Source organism: Episyrphus balteatus, chromosome 1 (genome assembly GCF_945859705.1).
Source record: "Episyrphus balteatus chromosome 1, idEpiBalt1.1, whole genome shotgun sequence".
NCBI lineage: Eukaryota > Metazoa > Arthropoda > Insecta > Diptera > Syrphidae > Episyrphus > Episyrphus balteatus.
Window position 1 is genome coordinate 133,619,077 of NC_079134.1, and position 17,864 is coordinate 133,636,940.

Consider the following 17,864-nt stretch of genomic DNA (forward strand, 5'->3'; position numbering starts at 1 on the left):
CGCCGTGCAACGTAACTCAAAAACTAATGAAGCTATCGACTTGAAATAAATTGCAAATTACTCTTTAATTTATTGGCCATTGCATGAACCTAAAAGTTCAATAAAATTTTTACAATAAATATTTTTTTAACAATTTGTTTATAAGAAAGCATTGTGTTTTTTCGTTTTTTTTTTTTGGTATCTAATTTTTATTTTACACTTTTTTTTTACTAAATTTAGGTTCATGCAATACGTATAAATATATTTTATTGGAAAAAAATTTGTTTTTTGATTATAAATAATTTTCTGGACCTGGGCATTGCACGGCGCAAACTCGAGGCGTCAACTTTAAAGAGCTGTAGTGCCGCCATTTTGTTATTTTTTGTACTTCAAAAAAATTGAATCAATACTTCATAATATCAATAATATCACATACTTTTCCAAATTTCAATAAATGGTTTCAGTTTTCCAAAAAAAAATTATAAAAAAGCTGTCGTCCAGAGGGATTTTTCCCCTTAAGCCTGGTACGCTGCTCGCGCTAAATTTTAGCTCCCATACAAATTATCGAAAAATTTTAGCCGAGCTAAAATGAGTCCCATACAAATTATCGATAACTTGTATGAAAATTTTATCATGGTTAAAATTTAGCGCGAGCAGCGTACCAGGCTTTAAGGGACAATCACAGGCGCTTGTTAACTGAAAATTTTAAAAAACTCATGATTGTTCAAAATTACTGCAATTAATTTTTATATTTCATTCTTTTCTCAATAAATGCCTTTTTATGCCTTTTTGGGAGTTTTATTTTGCCTTTTTTTAAGTTTTTAGGTCCACAAGATCCTATCCCTGGTTATAACCGTTGTACAATGGCTATACAAAAATAATTTAACTTTTTTTTTAATGCAAAGTAGAAAAAAATATATTTGTTTTTTTGATACCACAGGTGTTTGAAAATTTTCATAAAATTTTTTTTTCACATTTTGCATCGAAAAACAAATTTCAAAATTTTTTTAAAGAAAAGATGCAACAGTTATAAAAACTTTAAACTTCTTATGTAGTGAGCCAATTATTGTAGAAAATTACAAAAATAAGAAATTTATAAAATTCATTCATTCGTGGTTGTGGTTAAAGAAAACGTAAGATGATGAAATTTAAAGTACACTGAACGAAAAAAAGCTAAAATTTTCTAAACTGGTTGCGACAGAAACTTTTTCTATTCGGTTTCAGAACAGTCAAAAGTGCACCTATCAGCCATTTCAGGCTTATCCATTTTCTACCGGACACCCTGTATATCCTTCTTCTTGTTATAAACAATTTAAATTTCATAAAAAATCTATCCAATCTTTCGACCTTGATTGAGTAACAAACATACTTTTGCATTTATAATTTCTCCATTTCAATTCTATTCACATGAACATCTGCTTAGTTTCTGATTTACTTAAAGAATCCATTTTGTTTTATTTAAACCACTCCATGTTTGCTCTTAGTTTACAGATTATAAATTCATTAAACATACACTCATAATGAAGTTCAAAGGTTATGGATTTTGTCTTTAAGAGAAAATGTTTTTATTACTTCAATAAATAAAAAAAAAAGCCTTGGGACTTACGATATAACAATAGGTATCCTTACAGACCTTGCATTTTACTTACTCGCCTCACTCTGATAAATGTTAGGCACTCTAAGTCTATGATGTTATCCTATAAATAACCGTTAATGGAAGAGAGCAAAATGGCTCTCAATTATTTGATTTATTATAAAGGTTTATTTCTGTTTCATTGCTCTCAAGCCTATATTCATAGAGTTCTGGGTGAAAGAATAATGAAAATCCTTATCGTTCTGTTTCCTAACTCTTTAATTTGAAAAATTGTTGTTAATAAATTTATCCCAAAAAAAATAAGACATCATAACGAACCTACTTAGTAACAAAAATTATATAACTGATGATGTGAAATAAAATAAGTCCGCCCATCGCCATCTTATCGAGAATGATTGAGATTGATGATGATTTGAAATTTAGTTTTTGTAAGAAAAGGAAGATAATCTAGGCTTATTTTCATAATTCTTAGGATAAGGATAGTCATTTTGAATAATGAACTAACCTCAATTTAATTAATTAATATAAATTTTAAATTATTCAATTTTAATTTAAAATTTATTATTTTTCTCATTTTCAGAGCATCAAAGTATCGAATAAAACAACCAAACCCAATGAAGTTGAAAAAGAGCAAAACTTAAGCATCACTTTTTTGAACCCGAATTATTTTTTTTTTATAAAAAAAAAAACACATTAAAAATGGATCTCAGAAACACAACTGAGATGAGTGTGTCAACAGACACCTACATCCAAGGTTGCAAGTCAACGGATTTGATTCGCCCAAAGGATTCAACTGGACACCACGGCAAGTCTGAAGGTAAAGAGTGTAAATAAATGTCAATTTGTAATAAGATAAAACAATAATGGACTTTTTGAGTCTTTCTTTTTTTTTAACAAGCACATCCATTTCCTTTTTAATAAGGATCATATTAATTAATGCACATCACCTGCTCTCTCTCTCTCTCTCTCTTCGTTCTCTTTGCATACAAACAGTAAGGTATCCAAATAGGATGAATCATTCAAAATGTCCTTCCTTCCTACATTTGCTTACAGCCAACACACTCATAAACGTCAGCAGGTTATATCTGATATATGAATATCATATCCTCAATTATATTCATGCATAACCTCCTATACATTTAAAGATAGATGCATATGTGAGAATATAGTCATGATGAAGAGCATAATGACCTTGAGAGGACTCATATGACACATCTAAGTTAAAAATTATATAGACTTTTTTATAAAAAAAAAAATCAACACAAATTGTATAAAAAGAAAGAAAAAAAACTGAGTATATTTGTGTGTGAAAAGTTGTAGGCCCTTTGCAACCCGGGGGTCGAAGAGCAACTTGACCTAGACTTTGTAGATTTTTTCTTTATTATTGTTTTTGTTCTTCAATGTTTCTCTGTTGTTGACCCTGAAAGTTGTCAGTGTATAATTTTTATTGAATGAATTTTTATTTCAAGATTTCTATACGAGTATTTTGAAATTGATATCCCTCCAAAAGGTATTAGGAATTATGTTTAAGTTGTTACAGATATTTACTTTATGGATTTTTAAGATTTCAAATGCAATCATTAAGAAGAAAATGCGCCAAGGAGCTTACATTTATTGCAAACAATTCAAAAGGAACTTAATTTTATTTATTTTTTGAATTAAAAAAGATCTTAGATTTTTCTTCTCGGGATTAGGCGCTGTCATTTTGTATGCACTTAAGCTCATTGCTCGTATTAATTTAAAATGTCACTGAGAAAATGTCAAAGAAATTTATGGGAAAAGCTTGATTTTTATATTAGTTTTATTAATTTAAATGTACAACATCTCATAGTTGTTTTTCCAGCAATTTTAAATTGAATTTTTTAAGAAGGTAAAAATTAACAGAATCTTGACATTGTTCCACGTTCTTTTCACGAGTTGACAACTGAAACAAATTCATGTTTGGATAAAAAAAAAACCTAGAATTGACGGTTGTCAATTATATTCATTTACAAATGCAATTATTTTAAATAATTTTCTAAATGAAAAGTATTACAATATAGCTTTGAGTCTGAAATAAAAGCAACACATACTTAAAATTCGAAAGAAAAACCTTACAATCCTAAAATAAATGCTCAACAAATATCAACTTTGTTATTATTTAAACAGTAAAAGAGTTTTTGAAACTTTATATTCATGCGGTCACTTAGGTGTATACATACGTAAGATATTTTTTATTTTAGAAAATTTTCAGAATTTTAAATTAATTATAGTTAAAAGGCAGTTTCAATGCAATGCATGATATGAACAAGAAATAATTTTGAAGTTTTAATCACTTTTGGTATGGAAAAAAGTATTAATAGGAGTGAAGGTTGCAATTTTTTTTAAATATGGTTTGCATTAACCTAAAGGGATTGAACCATTGAACAAAAATATTCTAACGTTTGAACTGATAGGAACCGTTTTGACACACATATTTTAAAATAAAATGCAAAACTGGGTTACAAATACTTGCTCTTATGGTAAGAGATGGTTAAGGTATTAAGGCTTTTAATGTGATCATTCATAAATGAAAAAAATTAGTGTTATATGAAAAGAAAATTAATAGAAGCTTAAAACTTGTTTTTAAAATTACAAAGAAAACTTTTAAAGATGTTTTAATATTGAATCTTAAGCGGGTTTTAGGTCTTTATTGAATCTAGATTATAGATTATTTATCGACGTTTCGAACGTGTCTACGTTCTTCTTCAGGAAATATACAAAATCTGTTTAAATTTTAAGAGGTTTCTTAAAATTTATTTTGTTGGTTTTGGATGCTTTTTTATTTTTCAATATTTCAAAATTCAAAAATTCAAAGTCTTGAAAAAGACGTTTTAAACTTTCGAAATTTCAAAACATAAGAAATTTTATTTTATTATTTGAAAAGAAATTCAAAATTTCTTATCAAATTTGCCTACAGAATAAAGGTGATCAAAAATGTTTAACCCAAAATGTTTCTTGTAACAAATTGACTATAAATATTGCTAAGCCCTTCACAATCTGATCTTCTATTAACAGTATTGTTGGTATCTAAAATATGTAGCATTTCTAGTAACATTCTCTTATTATAGTGGGTTTCAGTATGTAAAATATCTACATTGTTGAAGTCTGGTCTATGTCCTTCATTTATACAATGCAAAGTTAAAGCTGTTTTCTGTAAATATCCATTATTTACATATATCTGATCTATGACCATGTTTTTGATAAAATTCTAAACAAACCAAAAATTATTACAAAGTATGTAGATGACATTTTTGTTATTCTTAAATCTAGCCAAGTTGATTCAACTCTAACTGCTTTAAATTCTTTTCATCCGAAAATTCAGTTTACAGTAGAGCTCGAAAATAATGGAGAACTTCCATATCTTGATGTACTAGTTGTAAGAAAAAATAATAGATTAATATTTGATTGGTATAAAAAACCAACATCTTCAGGTCGTCTTATAAATTTTAATTCGAAGCAGCCTAAACATGTTATTATCAATACGGCCAAAAATTTTGTTAATAGAGTATTGGATGTCAGTAATATTATCTTTCAGTCTTTTTTTCCTTACGTTACTATTGACGTTATCTGTCAATAAAATGCACTTATAAATTTTTTAAAATGTTTAATTTTCCAGATACCTCTCTGTTTCAGTTTCAGTCTTTTTTTCTTTACATGCTTCATTTATGTTGATTGGATCTTTATAAAGTGAACGAGTTTTTAAGTTCCTAGCACTGATTTAAAGTTTTTGTTTCAAGCTTTTTAATGGTGCAATTAACATTCAAGTATGTCAATTACATCCTGACCTATTATCGTTTAAACAGAACGAAAAGTTTGATTCCATTTTTTTGCTCCTAAGTGTATTTTTTCGATCAAACAAACTTTTGATCGGCCGATACTTAATCGTTGTAGTGTGCGCACTTTCATACATTTTCATACTGGTGAGACCGACTAAACTGTCGGCCGATAAAAAGTTTGTAGTGTGCGGGGGCCTTAGAGCCGTATTTCAAAAGTTTTTTGAATACAAAATTTCTGTTTTATTTTTTTTAAATTTGTCATGCCATTTAAAAGAAAATATAAATCAAAACATTAAAACAAAGTTAAAAAAAAAATTATTTTTCAAAAATATAAAAAAAATTGATTATTTTTTAAAACCCTGGAAATGAGTTTTTGAAAATTTCGCTTCGTTTTATATTTAAATAACAAAACTGTTATACAAATATATACTTTAAACTGATGTCGAAGTTGGGTAAATGATAAAAAAAAATGGAATTTTTGAACTTTGACAGCTTATAAATCCTATGTGATTTAACCGAATGACATGCTTAATACATTGTTGAAAAGGTATAATTATCTTTTATCAGATATAAAAAAATCAAAATGGGTACAAATTTGACGAAGCTATAGGTCGTTTCAAATCAAAAGTCCTGACTCAGAGTTTATTTTCTCCCTTCCAATAAAATTGAGAACAAATAAACAAAAAACTCAATTTTATTGGCTCATTGCGACAAATCAACTCAAAAAAACAAATTATGCTTGTTTGAATGAAAGAAATGCTAGAGAAAAAATAAGCAAATGAAAAATCTGAATTTGTTTATTTATGATTTCTATGGTGACGATGACGACTCCAAAATAATTGAAAAATAATAATAAGATATTTACTGCCCAATTATACAAATGAAAAGATGTGAATAGAATTTTAAGTTATGAATTGCTATCATATAAACTGGACATTTCACCTAGTCCTATGATAATATTTTCGGCAAAGTTATCCCAACTGTCTTCAAATGATAAATAATTAAATAATAATTGTATGTTTTTTTGTATTGTCCGCGGATATGGAGTGATGCAAGCCCGGGAGACTTGCCTCTGCTTTCTTAGGCTAACCCAGTGAACCTCACAGACGGATAAATTAATTAAAATAGGGATATCAAAAACTGCTCTTCATTATTTTATCGTAATTTTAGAAAAAGTTCAGCTGCCTCATAAATACTTCCTTCCAGGAAGCGAATGAGTTTTTTTTATATTTGCTCAATTTTCCATGGGACTTTTGATTTGAAACGACCTATAGAATTTGTTCAATGGGTGAAGGTCCAAAAAACCGTTTTTTGCCCCTAACGCAGATTTTGGAGGTGTTAAGGAATTTTTAAATACCGTTTCGCAATTAGTGCTACTAGCTCTACAAAATGTGATAGGTCTCCACTCGCGGATATTTTGAGTGTTACACAGTGAATTGTTTTGTAATAAATAGAGCTTCCGTTATGGGTTAACTTGGAAAATGTAATTGAAGTCGAAATGGACTTAGGCCCAATTTATTCACACTCCATTAAATTTAAAGTCGCCATTTAAAAAGGGAAATTTTAAAATTTGTATATGCGATTTGACAGATTTTTCATTTTTAATGGAGACCTTAAATATATTATAGGGTGAATAAATTGGGCCTTAGGGAGTTTTATTGAAAGGCGGTGACGTTTTGTAATATATAGAAATTTTTACCAGAACAGGAAAATACATACCTATATGAAAATATGAGATTAAATGAGTACAATTAGATTAAACAAATTCACTAACTTGTTTTCCAAAAATGTATTTTGTAAAAATAAAAAATCGAAATTTTTTTTTCAAACACCAAATTTTTTCTTTCTTAAGACTTTATTTTTGATTTTTATTAAATTACTTGAAATATGAAATGAAATATGTATGTATGTAGAATTGTATTTTAAATACACAGTACACATAAAAAAGTAATATATTCCGAACTGACATTGGTCGCCAGATTGTCAAAACATGACACTTTGGCGACCAATGTCAGGTACCGAATTCTTAATTGTTTAAAATACCGACGAAAAACGCACAAAAACCGATAAACCACGCACACCACTAATTTTTAAACAATTATTTATCATTTTCCACGATGAAACACGAAGAAAATTTGTTATTTTTCAATTTATAATATTTTTAAATGACATTTTATAAATTAAAACAAAAACAAATTTCCTGTTTACTGCGATTGAAATATAAAAATTGAAGGCCGACCTGACAGATTGGTGCCCATTTTTGACAAACAAATTTTGACAACGTTCGGAATATATTACCTCACTATGTGTACTGTGTTTTAAATAGAAGTATTTTTTTTTTTTTGTATAATTGGTCATAATTTCTTGGGCTTTTTCGCCAAAAGAAATATTGAAATTGTTACCTTTGAAGAGTTGTGTCTTTTTTTTCACACACACTTTAATATCCTGACCATTTTTCTTGATGCAAAAGAGTTTTATTGGCGGTTTTTACAAATTTTATTTAAATATTTCTTTTTAAATAATATTTTCGAATTTTATTATTTTTTTTTTAATTTAGACATACAGAGTACTTGATGATATTTTTTTTCTTTATACATAGCTAGTCGCTTTCGGTAATAGAGACTATAGTTGCGTACTAGGCATTAGGGTAAATTACATATAGATTATATAATTTTCTTCTTGTCTAACTTACAATTATTAAAATGACTAATGAAGTACATACCTACCTTGATAAATGACCAGAATTTTGAAAAGTAGGATAACGATCTGTTACCTTTCTTTCTTCTTTTTCTTCTTTCGATCGTGACAAAATTCTAGAACATAAAAAGCTAATATTTTATGAACTTCTTGAAATCGAACTATTTATAATTTCTCATTGAGCCATTTCAGACATTTGTTACCGGAAATCGTACATAGTTTTAAATTTTTCTTTTGTGCATAAATAATTTATTTATTATTTTGGCTTTCATTGATACATTGATGAATGTATTATACAAGGAATTTTTAATTATTCTTTTCAGCTTGTGTAATTCCACTTAAAACTAATTAATTCTTAAACACAAAAATTTTATATTACAGAATTCAAAGTCTACAAAAGACGATGGGCCGTCTTAATCCTCTTTTCATTCTACTCTGCCTCAAATGCCATGCAATGGATCCAGTACAGTATAATTAACAATATTGTCACAAAGTAAGTTTGCCTCCGCATTTTGATAAGTTTTCTTCCCCATCATTATCCCTAATATACCCGTTTTAATCTGTAAACTTTTATTGTTGACTTTTCCAACATTAATAATAAAAAAAAAAAAAAATCATTATGAACACACAGATACTATGGCGTTAGTGATAAATGGGTCGATTGGACGTCCATGATATACATGATTCTGTATATTCCTTTGATTTTCCCTGGAAGTTGGTTCCTTGATAAAATGGTAAATATTATTCATTTAAAAATAAAACAAACAAAAAAAACTGCATCGATAGACTTGGACAACTTTGATTAAGTATTTTTCATCAACTTACTCTCTTTTTCTCTTAGGGTCTGCGAATAACAGCTTTGGTCGGTGTGTGTGGCACTTGCATAGGAGCATGGATAAAAGTCTTCTCCGTGGATCCGGAGTTGTTTTATGTTAGTTTTATCGGACAAGCAGTTGTGGCTTTTGCACAGGTAATTATGCATCTTAATTAAACTTCTGTTACGGTTTAGAGACAAATGCCAAGTCCTTATTAAAGTGATATATGACAGAAACTGTGTTACCACAAACTAACGGTTTATCTGATGGTTTTGTTTAATTGTAGGTTTGCATCTTGTCACTTCCGGCCAGGGTGGCTGCTGTCTGGTTTGGACCAGATCAAGTATCTTCAGCGTGTAGTGTCGGTGTCTTTGGCAATCAGGTAATTTGTTTTTTTTTTTTTTTTTACTATTTGTTCAATTTATTGTATCATGAGAGACAATTTGTCTTATAGACAGTGCCGGCAGTGGAGGAAAATATGTCACACTAATGGATGTAGAAGGGTATCATAAGTGTTGAAATAAGCACATCAAACAATTTAATTTGATGTATTGCAAAAAGGGGTGACATTATAAATGGGTTTTTTGATTGTCGGGTGGAGTCCCTCAATTTATTATGTGTCTTTGTATGTGTTGGGTACATAATTGCTTATTTTATAATTTAGGCGGTGTGGATAGACTTGCGTGGAAAACAGATTGCCTCCTGTTGTTGAAATAGGTTGGTTGAGTTGTAATTTTATCCATTTAGTACCTTAATATAGACGTGGTAGATTTAATCTACAAAATAATTAATTTTGAAGAAGTTCACAAAAATAGAGATGAAAAATTACTTTCTATTAGATCTTTATATGGAATAATAAAGGAATTTTCTCGAACCTCAAACCCATTCTCCTTTCATTTTAATGACACTATACTAACTTAATTTTGAGTAAAAAATTATCACATGAACTAGGTTACTAAATGATCAGTTGTAACAAAGAAGTTTTGGATTTTTTTTTTATTATCGGGTCGTTTTATTTTTGAAAAAAAAATTTTTTTTATAAAAAATCACTAGCAGTAAAAACCCCTGCCAAAGCCTTCAAAAACATTAAAAAGTAAAAGTAAATAATAGTAGAATGAAACCCATTGGAAAAGGAGGTGAGTATGATAAAAATGAATGGAAAAATTTAAATACGGGCGAGCCGAGTTTGGGAAATGGGTGGGTTTAGTTTTCAATGGTAAAATATGGTATATCTCGATTACTCCCAAAACTACAAAACCTATGAAAAAAGGTTTGAGGTGATAAAAAGATCTACAACTTTTATATTAACAATTTTTTCACATAACCTCAAAATTTATGTGAAAAATTCAAATAACCTAGTTTTTGGTTTTTTTATTTTTATCTTTTCAAAAAAAAAAAAGAAATTTTTTAACGAAATTTTGTGAAAAATTACCTTATTACGTCCCAAATATACTGTAATTTATTTTATTTTTACTTACTCTATAGGGCAAGTATTGGTTTCGTGTCAAAAAAAAATTTCGAGGTTTTAATCAAAACTAACATTACGATAATCGAGAAGTCCAAAAAAGTGGGTTTCGTCATGACGTCCGTCTGTGCGTCTGTGCGTCGGTGCGTCCGTGCGTCCATCTGTACAAGTATAGCTGCAGCCTAAACGGTTCGGTAGATTTTCATGAAATTTGGTACAGATAGTTTTTTCGTAATTTCCAAGGTTGGTTTTTTTTTTGTTTTTTAATATCTCGCCTAGAACGTATACCGCCCATACAAACTTTTCGAGGTATTGCAATTTTCTCGAAAACGGCTCTAACGATTTTGATTAAATTTGGCACAAGTAATGCTGTAGGTATATCTAATATAACTGCGGTTTTAGTTTTTCTCAAAAAATACGGATAGTGGAAATATGATAATTTCTTTTTTTTTAATGGCTAATGTCGGCTCTTCCCGTGTATCGTTAATGACTTATTGCAATTTTCTCGAAAACGGTTCTAACGATTTCGATAATGGCGTTCGTTACAGTCTTAGTGATTCTAACAAAACTGCGTTTTTAGTTTTGCACAAAAATTTCGGAGAACGGAAATATGGCGTTGCCGTTTTCTGCAAAATTGATATATTTTGTAAATTTTATCAAACGCTAAGCCAGTTTTTTTCCAAATTTGAAGACAAATATTTCTTGTCATTTTGAAGTGTAAATTGTAAAAAAAATTTAAAAAAGTTTTGAAAAAAAAAATTTAAATGGAATTTTTTTACTTTTATTTTTTTTTTTTTTTTTTAATTTAACGAAAATCTTTAATTTCCAATAGTTATTTAAGATATAGATACTTTGAACTACAAGAGCAAGTACGTGCGGCCCCAGTCTTGCATTTTATTTTTTAAATATTTGTTTTTTTTACCTTATTTTGACTACATATAACAAAAAACACACTAATTTTCAATCGAAAATTCACGTGTCAAAATATCAGCTTTTTTCAAAAAGTCGTCTGGCATTTTGTACGTTGAAATCTCTAAGTACTTTCTGATGGTTAAAAAAAAAAAATTATCATTAATATACTATGGTAAATATTCTCGGAAAATGCAAAAAGTGAATAAAATCACTAACGCAATTTTGGCGTATTTATTAAAATTTACTCTTGAATTACTCAAAAACCGTAAGATTAATCAAGGGGCACGGTAGTGCCAAGTTCTCTAGCATCTTTGGCACTGCACCCTTATTTACAGGAAACAACTCAAGCTATTTTCGTCGACTCTAACTTCCACATCAAAGATTCCAAAAATTTCAAATTCACTTCATTTGTTGAGCTGGTCAAAACCAAACTCCTTACAAAATTTCAACTACATACGTTGAGTAGTTTCTGAGATATAGGGCTTTAAAATCGCGAAAAGTGTAACTGACTCACTGATTTACTGATTAACTGACTCACGGACTGACTGACAGATCATCAAAATTATGAAGAGCTTCCCGCTATCGTGGAAACTTGTAATTTTACACGGTGATGGGTCTTGTGGTGTATACAACAGGGGGCGTGGTAAACGCCCAATTTCGCTGAATTTTCATCAATTTACTATAGAGCACTTCTGATAATCTTACAATTTTGAAATTTGGTACAATGGTAGTTTGTACAAAAGAATTTTCAGCAAATATTAAGATATTTTAGATTCTAAAGCTATAGGTACCTTGCAAAAAGTTGTGAAATCATAACAAAAACATTATACTGTTTAGAAAAGAGCCAAGTTCTCCTATGTTTAAGTTTGGTTTCAAATTTGTATCAATAAAATGAATTTAATTGTTTACTTGGCAATTTTTCAAATAACTTTAAAAATTGGTAATTAAAAGAAAAATTGTCAAGAGAACAATCAAAATTTTATTGATACAAATTTAAAACCAAACTTTAACTTGGTACACTTCAACATTTCAGTACTTTTTGTGCCAGCAGTTAGGTTCATTATCATTATTATAAGTTTCATTATCAAGAAACTTCATGAATATTAACTTTATGATGAGCCCTTAATACTCACCAAGTTTCAAGAAATAAATATGTCCTCTCCGTTACTTTGAAATGGCCGGTATGTAGCAATTTTTGGAGAGTCTACAAAAAAGTTTTTGGATTTAGTATCCAAAAATAAATAATTTTTTTTTTCAAAAACGGTTTTAAAAATTTGGTCAAAAAATAGTATCTACCTATATTGCAATTGCAAGTAAGGACACCCTTCCACCATTTACCTTACCCAGTTTCATGGACAATCTTGGTTTCCGGACCATTAAACGTTCATTGATTTTATTCCAAGTAAAGTAAAAAGGTAGGATCTAATATAAAACTAATTCCTTTTTGGTAAGCTTAGATGGAAAATAGATTGCAATAATTAATTATACCTAATGTTCCATCAAATATTTCAACAATCGCATTATTTCTATCTCATCTAATTTCAATATTATCCTTGACTGAATCTAAGTATAAAAAAAAGAGTGGGTATAGGTATATTCATTATGCATATCAATTTTCGAGCATCCCTTATGATTCTTATCCCCAAAAAAAAAAAACTGTCATCAGCCTTCCATTTTCTTGGTTGAATAATCCCCCAAAAAAGAAAAACAAACCATCTTTCGGATAAGACCAATATTCAATTTGTGCGCTTTGTCCAAAAGGAAAAGACAAAAAAAACCAGGACATTGTCGTCAAAGTCGAATTGACGTTGTCCTGAATCCAATTAATTATACGTTGTATTCCATTTTTCTATATGCATATTATACTCACATAGTTTAACCGTGTGTACGAGTATGAGAGAATATATAAAACAAAAACAAAAATTGTTGCTTCAACGTTGTCGTTGTCGTATACTAGTCGTCTAGGAGCTAGCTGAGGAGGTTTTCTAAAAATAAAGTGTCCTTGGATGGCACACTTCTTCTCTTGAAAATTTTTCAAAACACAAAACGACAAGAAGTGGGTCGACAACTCAGTTGAGGTTGATTCTAATTCTGGGTGGCTGCGATGCGACTCCATGCACCTAAAAAAGTTTTTTCAAGCTCTACTATGGTTTTATATGGTTGGTAGGTTTGTGTGTGTGTAAGTATTTTTGAATGAAAAAGGAGCACGGAATATAAATGTAAATCAACGTGAATACCATGTAAAGGTGCCTCTTCAACACCGAGGTGAGGGATATCCTTTCAAAATGTTAAACATGGTATTTTTATTTGTGTGTAAAGTTGAATTTTTTTGAGAGTGTATGTGTTTGTGTTAGGGGGTGAGCCTCTGAGCAGACTAAAGGAGCAAAGCGTGATGATATTCTTTTGAATTTTTTAAATAAATTGTTAAGGCAAAATTGAAAATCAACTCGTTTATTCAGATGAAGGAAAGATAACAATTATTTTCACTCTCCAAGAATTTGTGTTACTGAATTTTTGTGACAAAAGACTGTTTTTTTTTTAATGGATGCGAAAAGGGTTGCTACAATACCAACTTTCTAAGGAGGAAAATTAATCATAAAGTGTTTTTTAAACAATTTATAACAATTTGCAATAAAATTAAAATTAAATTTTATAATCATCTTGGTTTCATACATTTCAAGAAGACAACACGAAAACTTAAAAACATCAGCACAAAATTTCCATCAAGTACCTATTTACGGACACACACACACACAAATCGTTATCCTCTTCGAGTGGATAGCAATCTAAGAAATTAATTCCCACTACACTGGCCATCAGGTCCTCCGCATTTGTTCGTAAAATTTGAATTTAATTTTTTGGTAAAGGCAGAGGCAAATTTATTGGGATAAGTCTGCATAGTTGTTAAGCCAACTGGCAGTAGAATATTGTTCAGAAATATCCCAGAACCCAAGACAAATACAAACACTTGACTATACTTTTTTCCAGTATTCCTTGAAGTTTTTGCAAACTCATGGTATTTGGCCATCATGTTGATTGCGGCAAAGTGAAGTTTTACAAAACTACCACTTTGGTGGTCTATTTAAAGCAAAGTTCTATGGGGGGAGATTTGGATTTATTGTGCGGCCTGACGATGCGATATGACGTGCGGTTTGTGCATTTTGCAAAAAAAAAAAAAAATAAAAAAACATGAACGAAAAACGCAATAAGCTATAGCTTTTCAAGTGGATTTGAATGAATGAACGATTTAATCAGTACAAACTTTTTATGGAAGAGAACTGTAAATTTAATAGGAAACTATAGAAGAACAAAAATACAAAAAATATAGCTGTACACACTATACAAAAATTTATTCATAAAATGCTAGAAATGAAAATATTTGAGTAGGTTGGTAAGTTTTGGAATATAAATATTTAAATTAACTTCAAAAAAAGTATTATTTACTTGCACGTATAATGTGAAATTTCTAAAAATCCTGAATATTCAAATTTTGAAATTTAATTTTCTCTGACATAATATTTTTTTTACACCTCAAACCTCAAACAAATACCATATAAGCAGGGTGGCGTTGTCCAAAAATCTTAGGTATATTTATATTTCAATTTTTTTCTGACAGATTTCTATAAAAAAATGCGGGACAATCCGATATGATGATTGTCCCTTTCCTCTTTTTCATTTGTCTGTGGTGTTTAGTCTAATAATTTTTCAATTTTAAATTTTAATTGAAAAACGTGAAATTTGAACCAAATAAAGACTTAAAGACTATATAGTACCCTATAGTCTGACAAGTTTTTCAGCTTGCTCACTGTTATCTTTCTATACAAACTAGCAATTATTCCAGCACTGGTAATAAGTATTTCGCACAGTCTAAGTGACCCAATTTAACAGTCTATACGGGCTAGCGTGCTTTTGTGGACACATTTTTTTTAATGTTCGAAATTTTTTTTTTGAAATTTTTGCTTAGGTACCTACAAAAAATTGGTTTTCCAAAAAAATAAAATTTTGTTAACCTTATCCAAAAATGCATTTTTCGAAAACTTAGTTTTTCAATTAACGTTTACTATAAGTATTTTCGTTGAAATCGGTTACGAGTGATTCGGAAATGAAAAAAAACGGTTCTATGACATATACCATTAGTAACGGTTCAAAACAATTTTTTTCTTTTACATTGAAAGTACGATGCGACGTTTGCTCCATTAGACACACAAATGTTAATCAAAATCAATTTGAAAATTTTGAAAACTGGTTGAATGTATAATGAACATATGTTTCTACCTAGAATTTTAACTGACAAGAAAGGACCACCTGAACCGCACTGGGATAAGTCAAGTTAAAAATAAGCTATAAACACAATAATTAATTATTTACCTTAAAATTTTTGTTTGCCGTTGTAGCTTCAAACAAATATGAACATTTCTTAGCACCGTTGTGTCTTGTGTGCTTGTGTCGGTTTTACTTTTACTCTGCTTTTGAGATGACATCTAAATCCCGAATGACATTTATTTCCAAAAAGAGAATCACGTTCTGCTCATGCAATATAAATAATCCCAAATCGTGTTAGGATAAAAATAAAAATGATACAAGAATAAATGAACAAATAAACATACACAGAGAGAATAATAAAAATTGAGAAAATATATCGAAACATATTTTTCCCAGACAGGAAATACCCATAGGGTTTTTGTTACTTTATCAGAAAGAATATTAAATAGAGAGTCCTTCGAGTCCTTGCTATGATATTCTGTTGATTGCCTTAATTTTCAACCAAGCAATTGATGCATCTTCGGGCTCTTTTTGTCACAAGTTTAAAGGTTGCTAACCTCAAATTAACATTTCTTTAATATATACATAGTATTCTCATATCAAGAGCTTGATCCGAATTTTGTTATGTTTTCGGTTCGAAATGAATTCAAGCATACTAAACTTATCCTCCCTCAAAAAAGGATACAATCTTTGCCTTTGTAATAAAAATAATACCAAAATGGTCCATAAATTTCGAAACAAAAATTTCATGTTTCTCTTACCTTCTTTTCTTATGTATCTGGATTTAAACCACAAAATTTCTGTCTGTAAGCGAATAAAATTTATTGTTCAATTTTAAATCCTTTTATGTAGAGAATTTTCCAAACGGATGTTGTAATCGATTTAGGTAAGAGAGGACAAACCTGTCGTTAGCAGTTTTACAATGCAAATTCCAAAACAATAAACTTATGTATATGTACCATCTGAAAGTTGTAAGATTACATGAATGTGGATTGTATTTGATAAATTTGAAATTCAAATGAAATTCAATACATTTTGTTATCTTCTTTCTGTCTGTCAGTCAAAATCTATTTATTTCAAATTTTATTGTCATGAATTACCTTTACATTGTTTTCGATAAGATATCTAATTGGATTGAAATTTCAAGTGATAGTATTGAAGTTAACAAAGAAATTTTCTAAAAAGGATTTTTGACATAAATAAATTTCGAATAAATAAATAAATGAATTCCTAAAATAAACAAATCAATCAAAAAGTTAACTTACATTTATTTGCCTCATTGATTTGTAAGATTGTGTTTTTTTTTTCGAAAAATTCAAATAGGTATTTGATACCAAGACAAGATGTTTTTTTTTAAGCTATTTCAAAAATAGCCACAGATGCAATTCTGAGAGGTATTTTTTTTTCTTTTGTTTTAAATATCTCGCTAAAAACTGATTTTGTTGTCAAACAAATTTTTTTGTTTTCAAAACTTATTTGACTTTCTCCTAAAGACTTGTTTTATTGAACTTCAACGCGTTTTTTTTTACAAAAACTTTTATACACTCGTACTAATACGTACTGATAATAATCAGAAATGATTTTTTTTTTTGTTAACGACTTCCAAAAAGGAGGAGGTTATCAATTAGTCTGTTTTTTTACTTGCTCTATAGGGCAAGTATTGGTTTCGTGGCGAAAAAAAAATTTGAGGTTTTAACAACTTCACTGTCCAATGAATCATTTGTGATTCATGAATTGTATTTTTTTCCATGTTTCCTACGTTCATGAATCATATAAGATTCAACATTACTACTAAACGAATATTATTCTACGTCCCAAACAAACTTGTAGAAAAACATCTCTACAATCTTGCTTGGAAAAAAAACATCAATATCACGTCCTATGAATCACATTTGAACATAAATTATTTTTTGTAACGCGTTTACAGCGTCCAAGAAGCATATGTGATTCATGAACATGTTTTTTTAATAACGGATATATTTTATACAAAAAATTAGTGAAATAATTTTAATATCCTTTTGTAGGTTTATACACCCTACAAACAATTTTGGTCCTATGATGCTTTACAGAAGCAACAGTAGCATCTGTAAAGCTTTATAGAAGCAAAATTGTTTATCGAACAGCCCCTAAATATGACTGCAGTAAAAATTTAAATATATTTAAGAAAACTCATTTTTCCTCAAACCAACTTAACCCATATCATTTCAAGGTATTTTTTAACGCTGATTCCAACAAAACCCACAAACAAATCAATCTGACCCTGCCTGAAAAGTAATGTACCTTAAGGCTTGGCCACACCGGAGGGTATGCGGTAGAGGTACGGGTAGCGGTAACGATATTTG

General features: G+C 29.4%; 1 protein-coding gene and 1 long non-coding RNA gene across 5 annotated transcripts in view; one reads left to right on the forward strand and one right to left on the reverse strand.

The window, feature by feature from the left end:
- Nucleotides 1–17,864, forward strand: part of LOC129914065 (feline leukemia virus subgroup C receptor-related protein 2) — a 73,870-nt gene that overhangs the window by 31,071 nt on the left and 24,935 nt on the right. For all 3 annotated transcript variants that reach the window (XM_055993117.1, XM_055993134.1, XM_055993126.1), the window contains exons 2-6: nt 2,154–2,390; nt 8,449–8,560; nt 8,699–8,801; nt 8,909–9,037; nt 9,169–9,264. In XM_055993117.1, the coding sequence (XP_055849092.1) occupies nt 2,273–2,390; nt 8,449–8,560; nt 8,699–8,801; nt 8,909–9,037; nt 9,169–9,264 (558 nt within the window). In that variant the 5' untranslated portion in view covers nt 2,154–2,272. The remainder of the gene's footprint in view (nt 1–2,153; nt 2,391–8,448; nt 8,561–8,698; nt 8,802–8,908; nt 9,038–9,168; nt 9,265–17,864) is intronic.
- LOC129914083 (uncharacterized) lies at nt 15,518–16,772 on the reverse strand. 2 transcript variants are annotated; one of them, XR_008772135.1, is made up of 4 exons: nt 16,623–16,772; nt 16,284–16,484; nt 15,628–16,216; nt 15,518–15,574 (listed from the first exon to the last, which is right to left on the reverse strand). It is a non-coding gene; the product is annotated as an uncharacterized LOC129914083 (long non-coding RNA). The 2 variants fall into 2 exon arrangements; XR_008772134.1 differs by having other exon boundaries at nt 15,536–15,783; nt 15,867–16,216.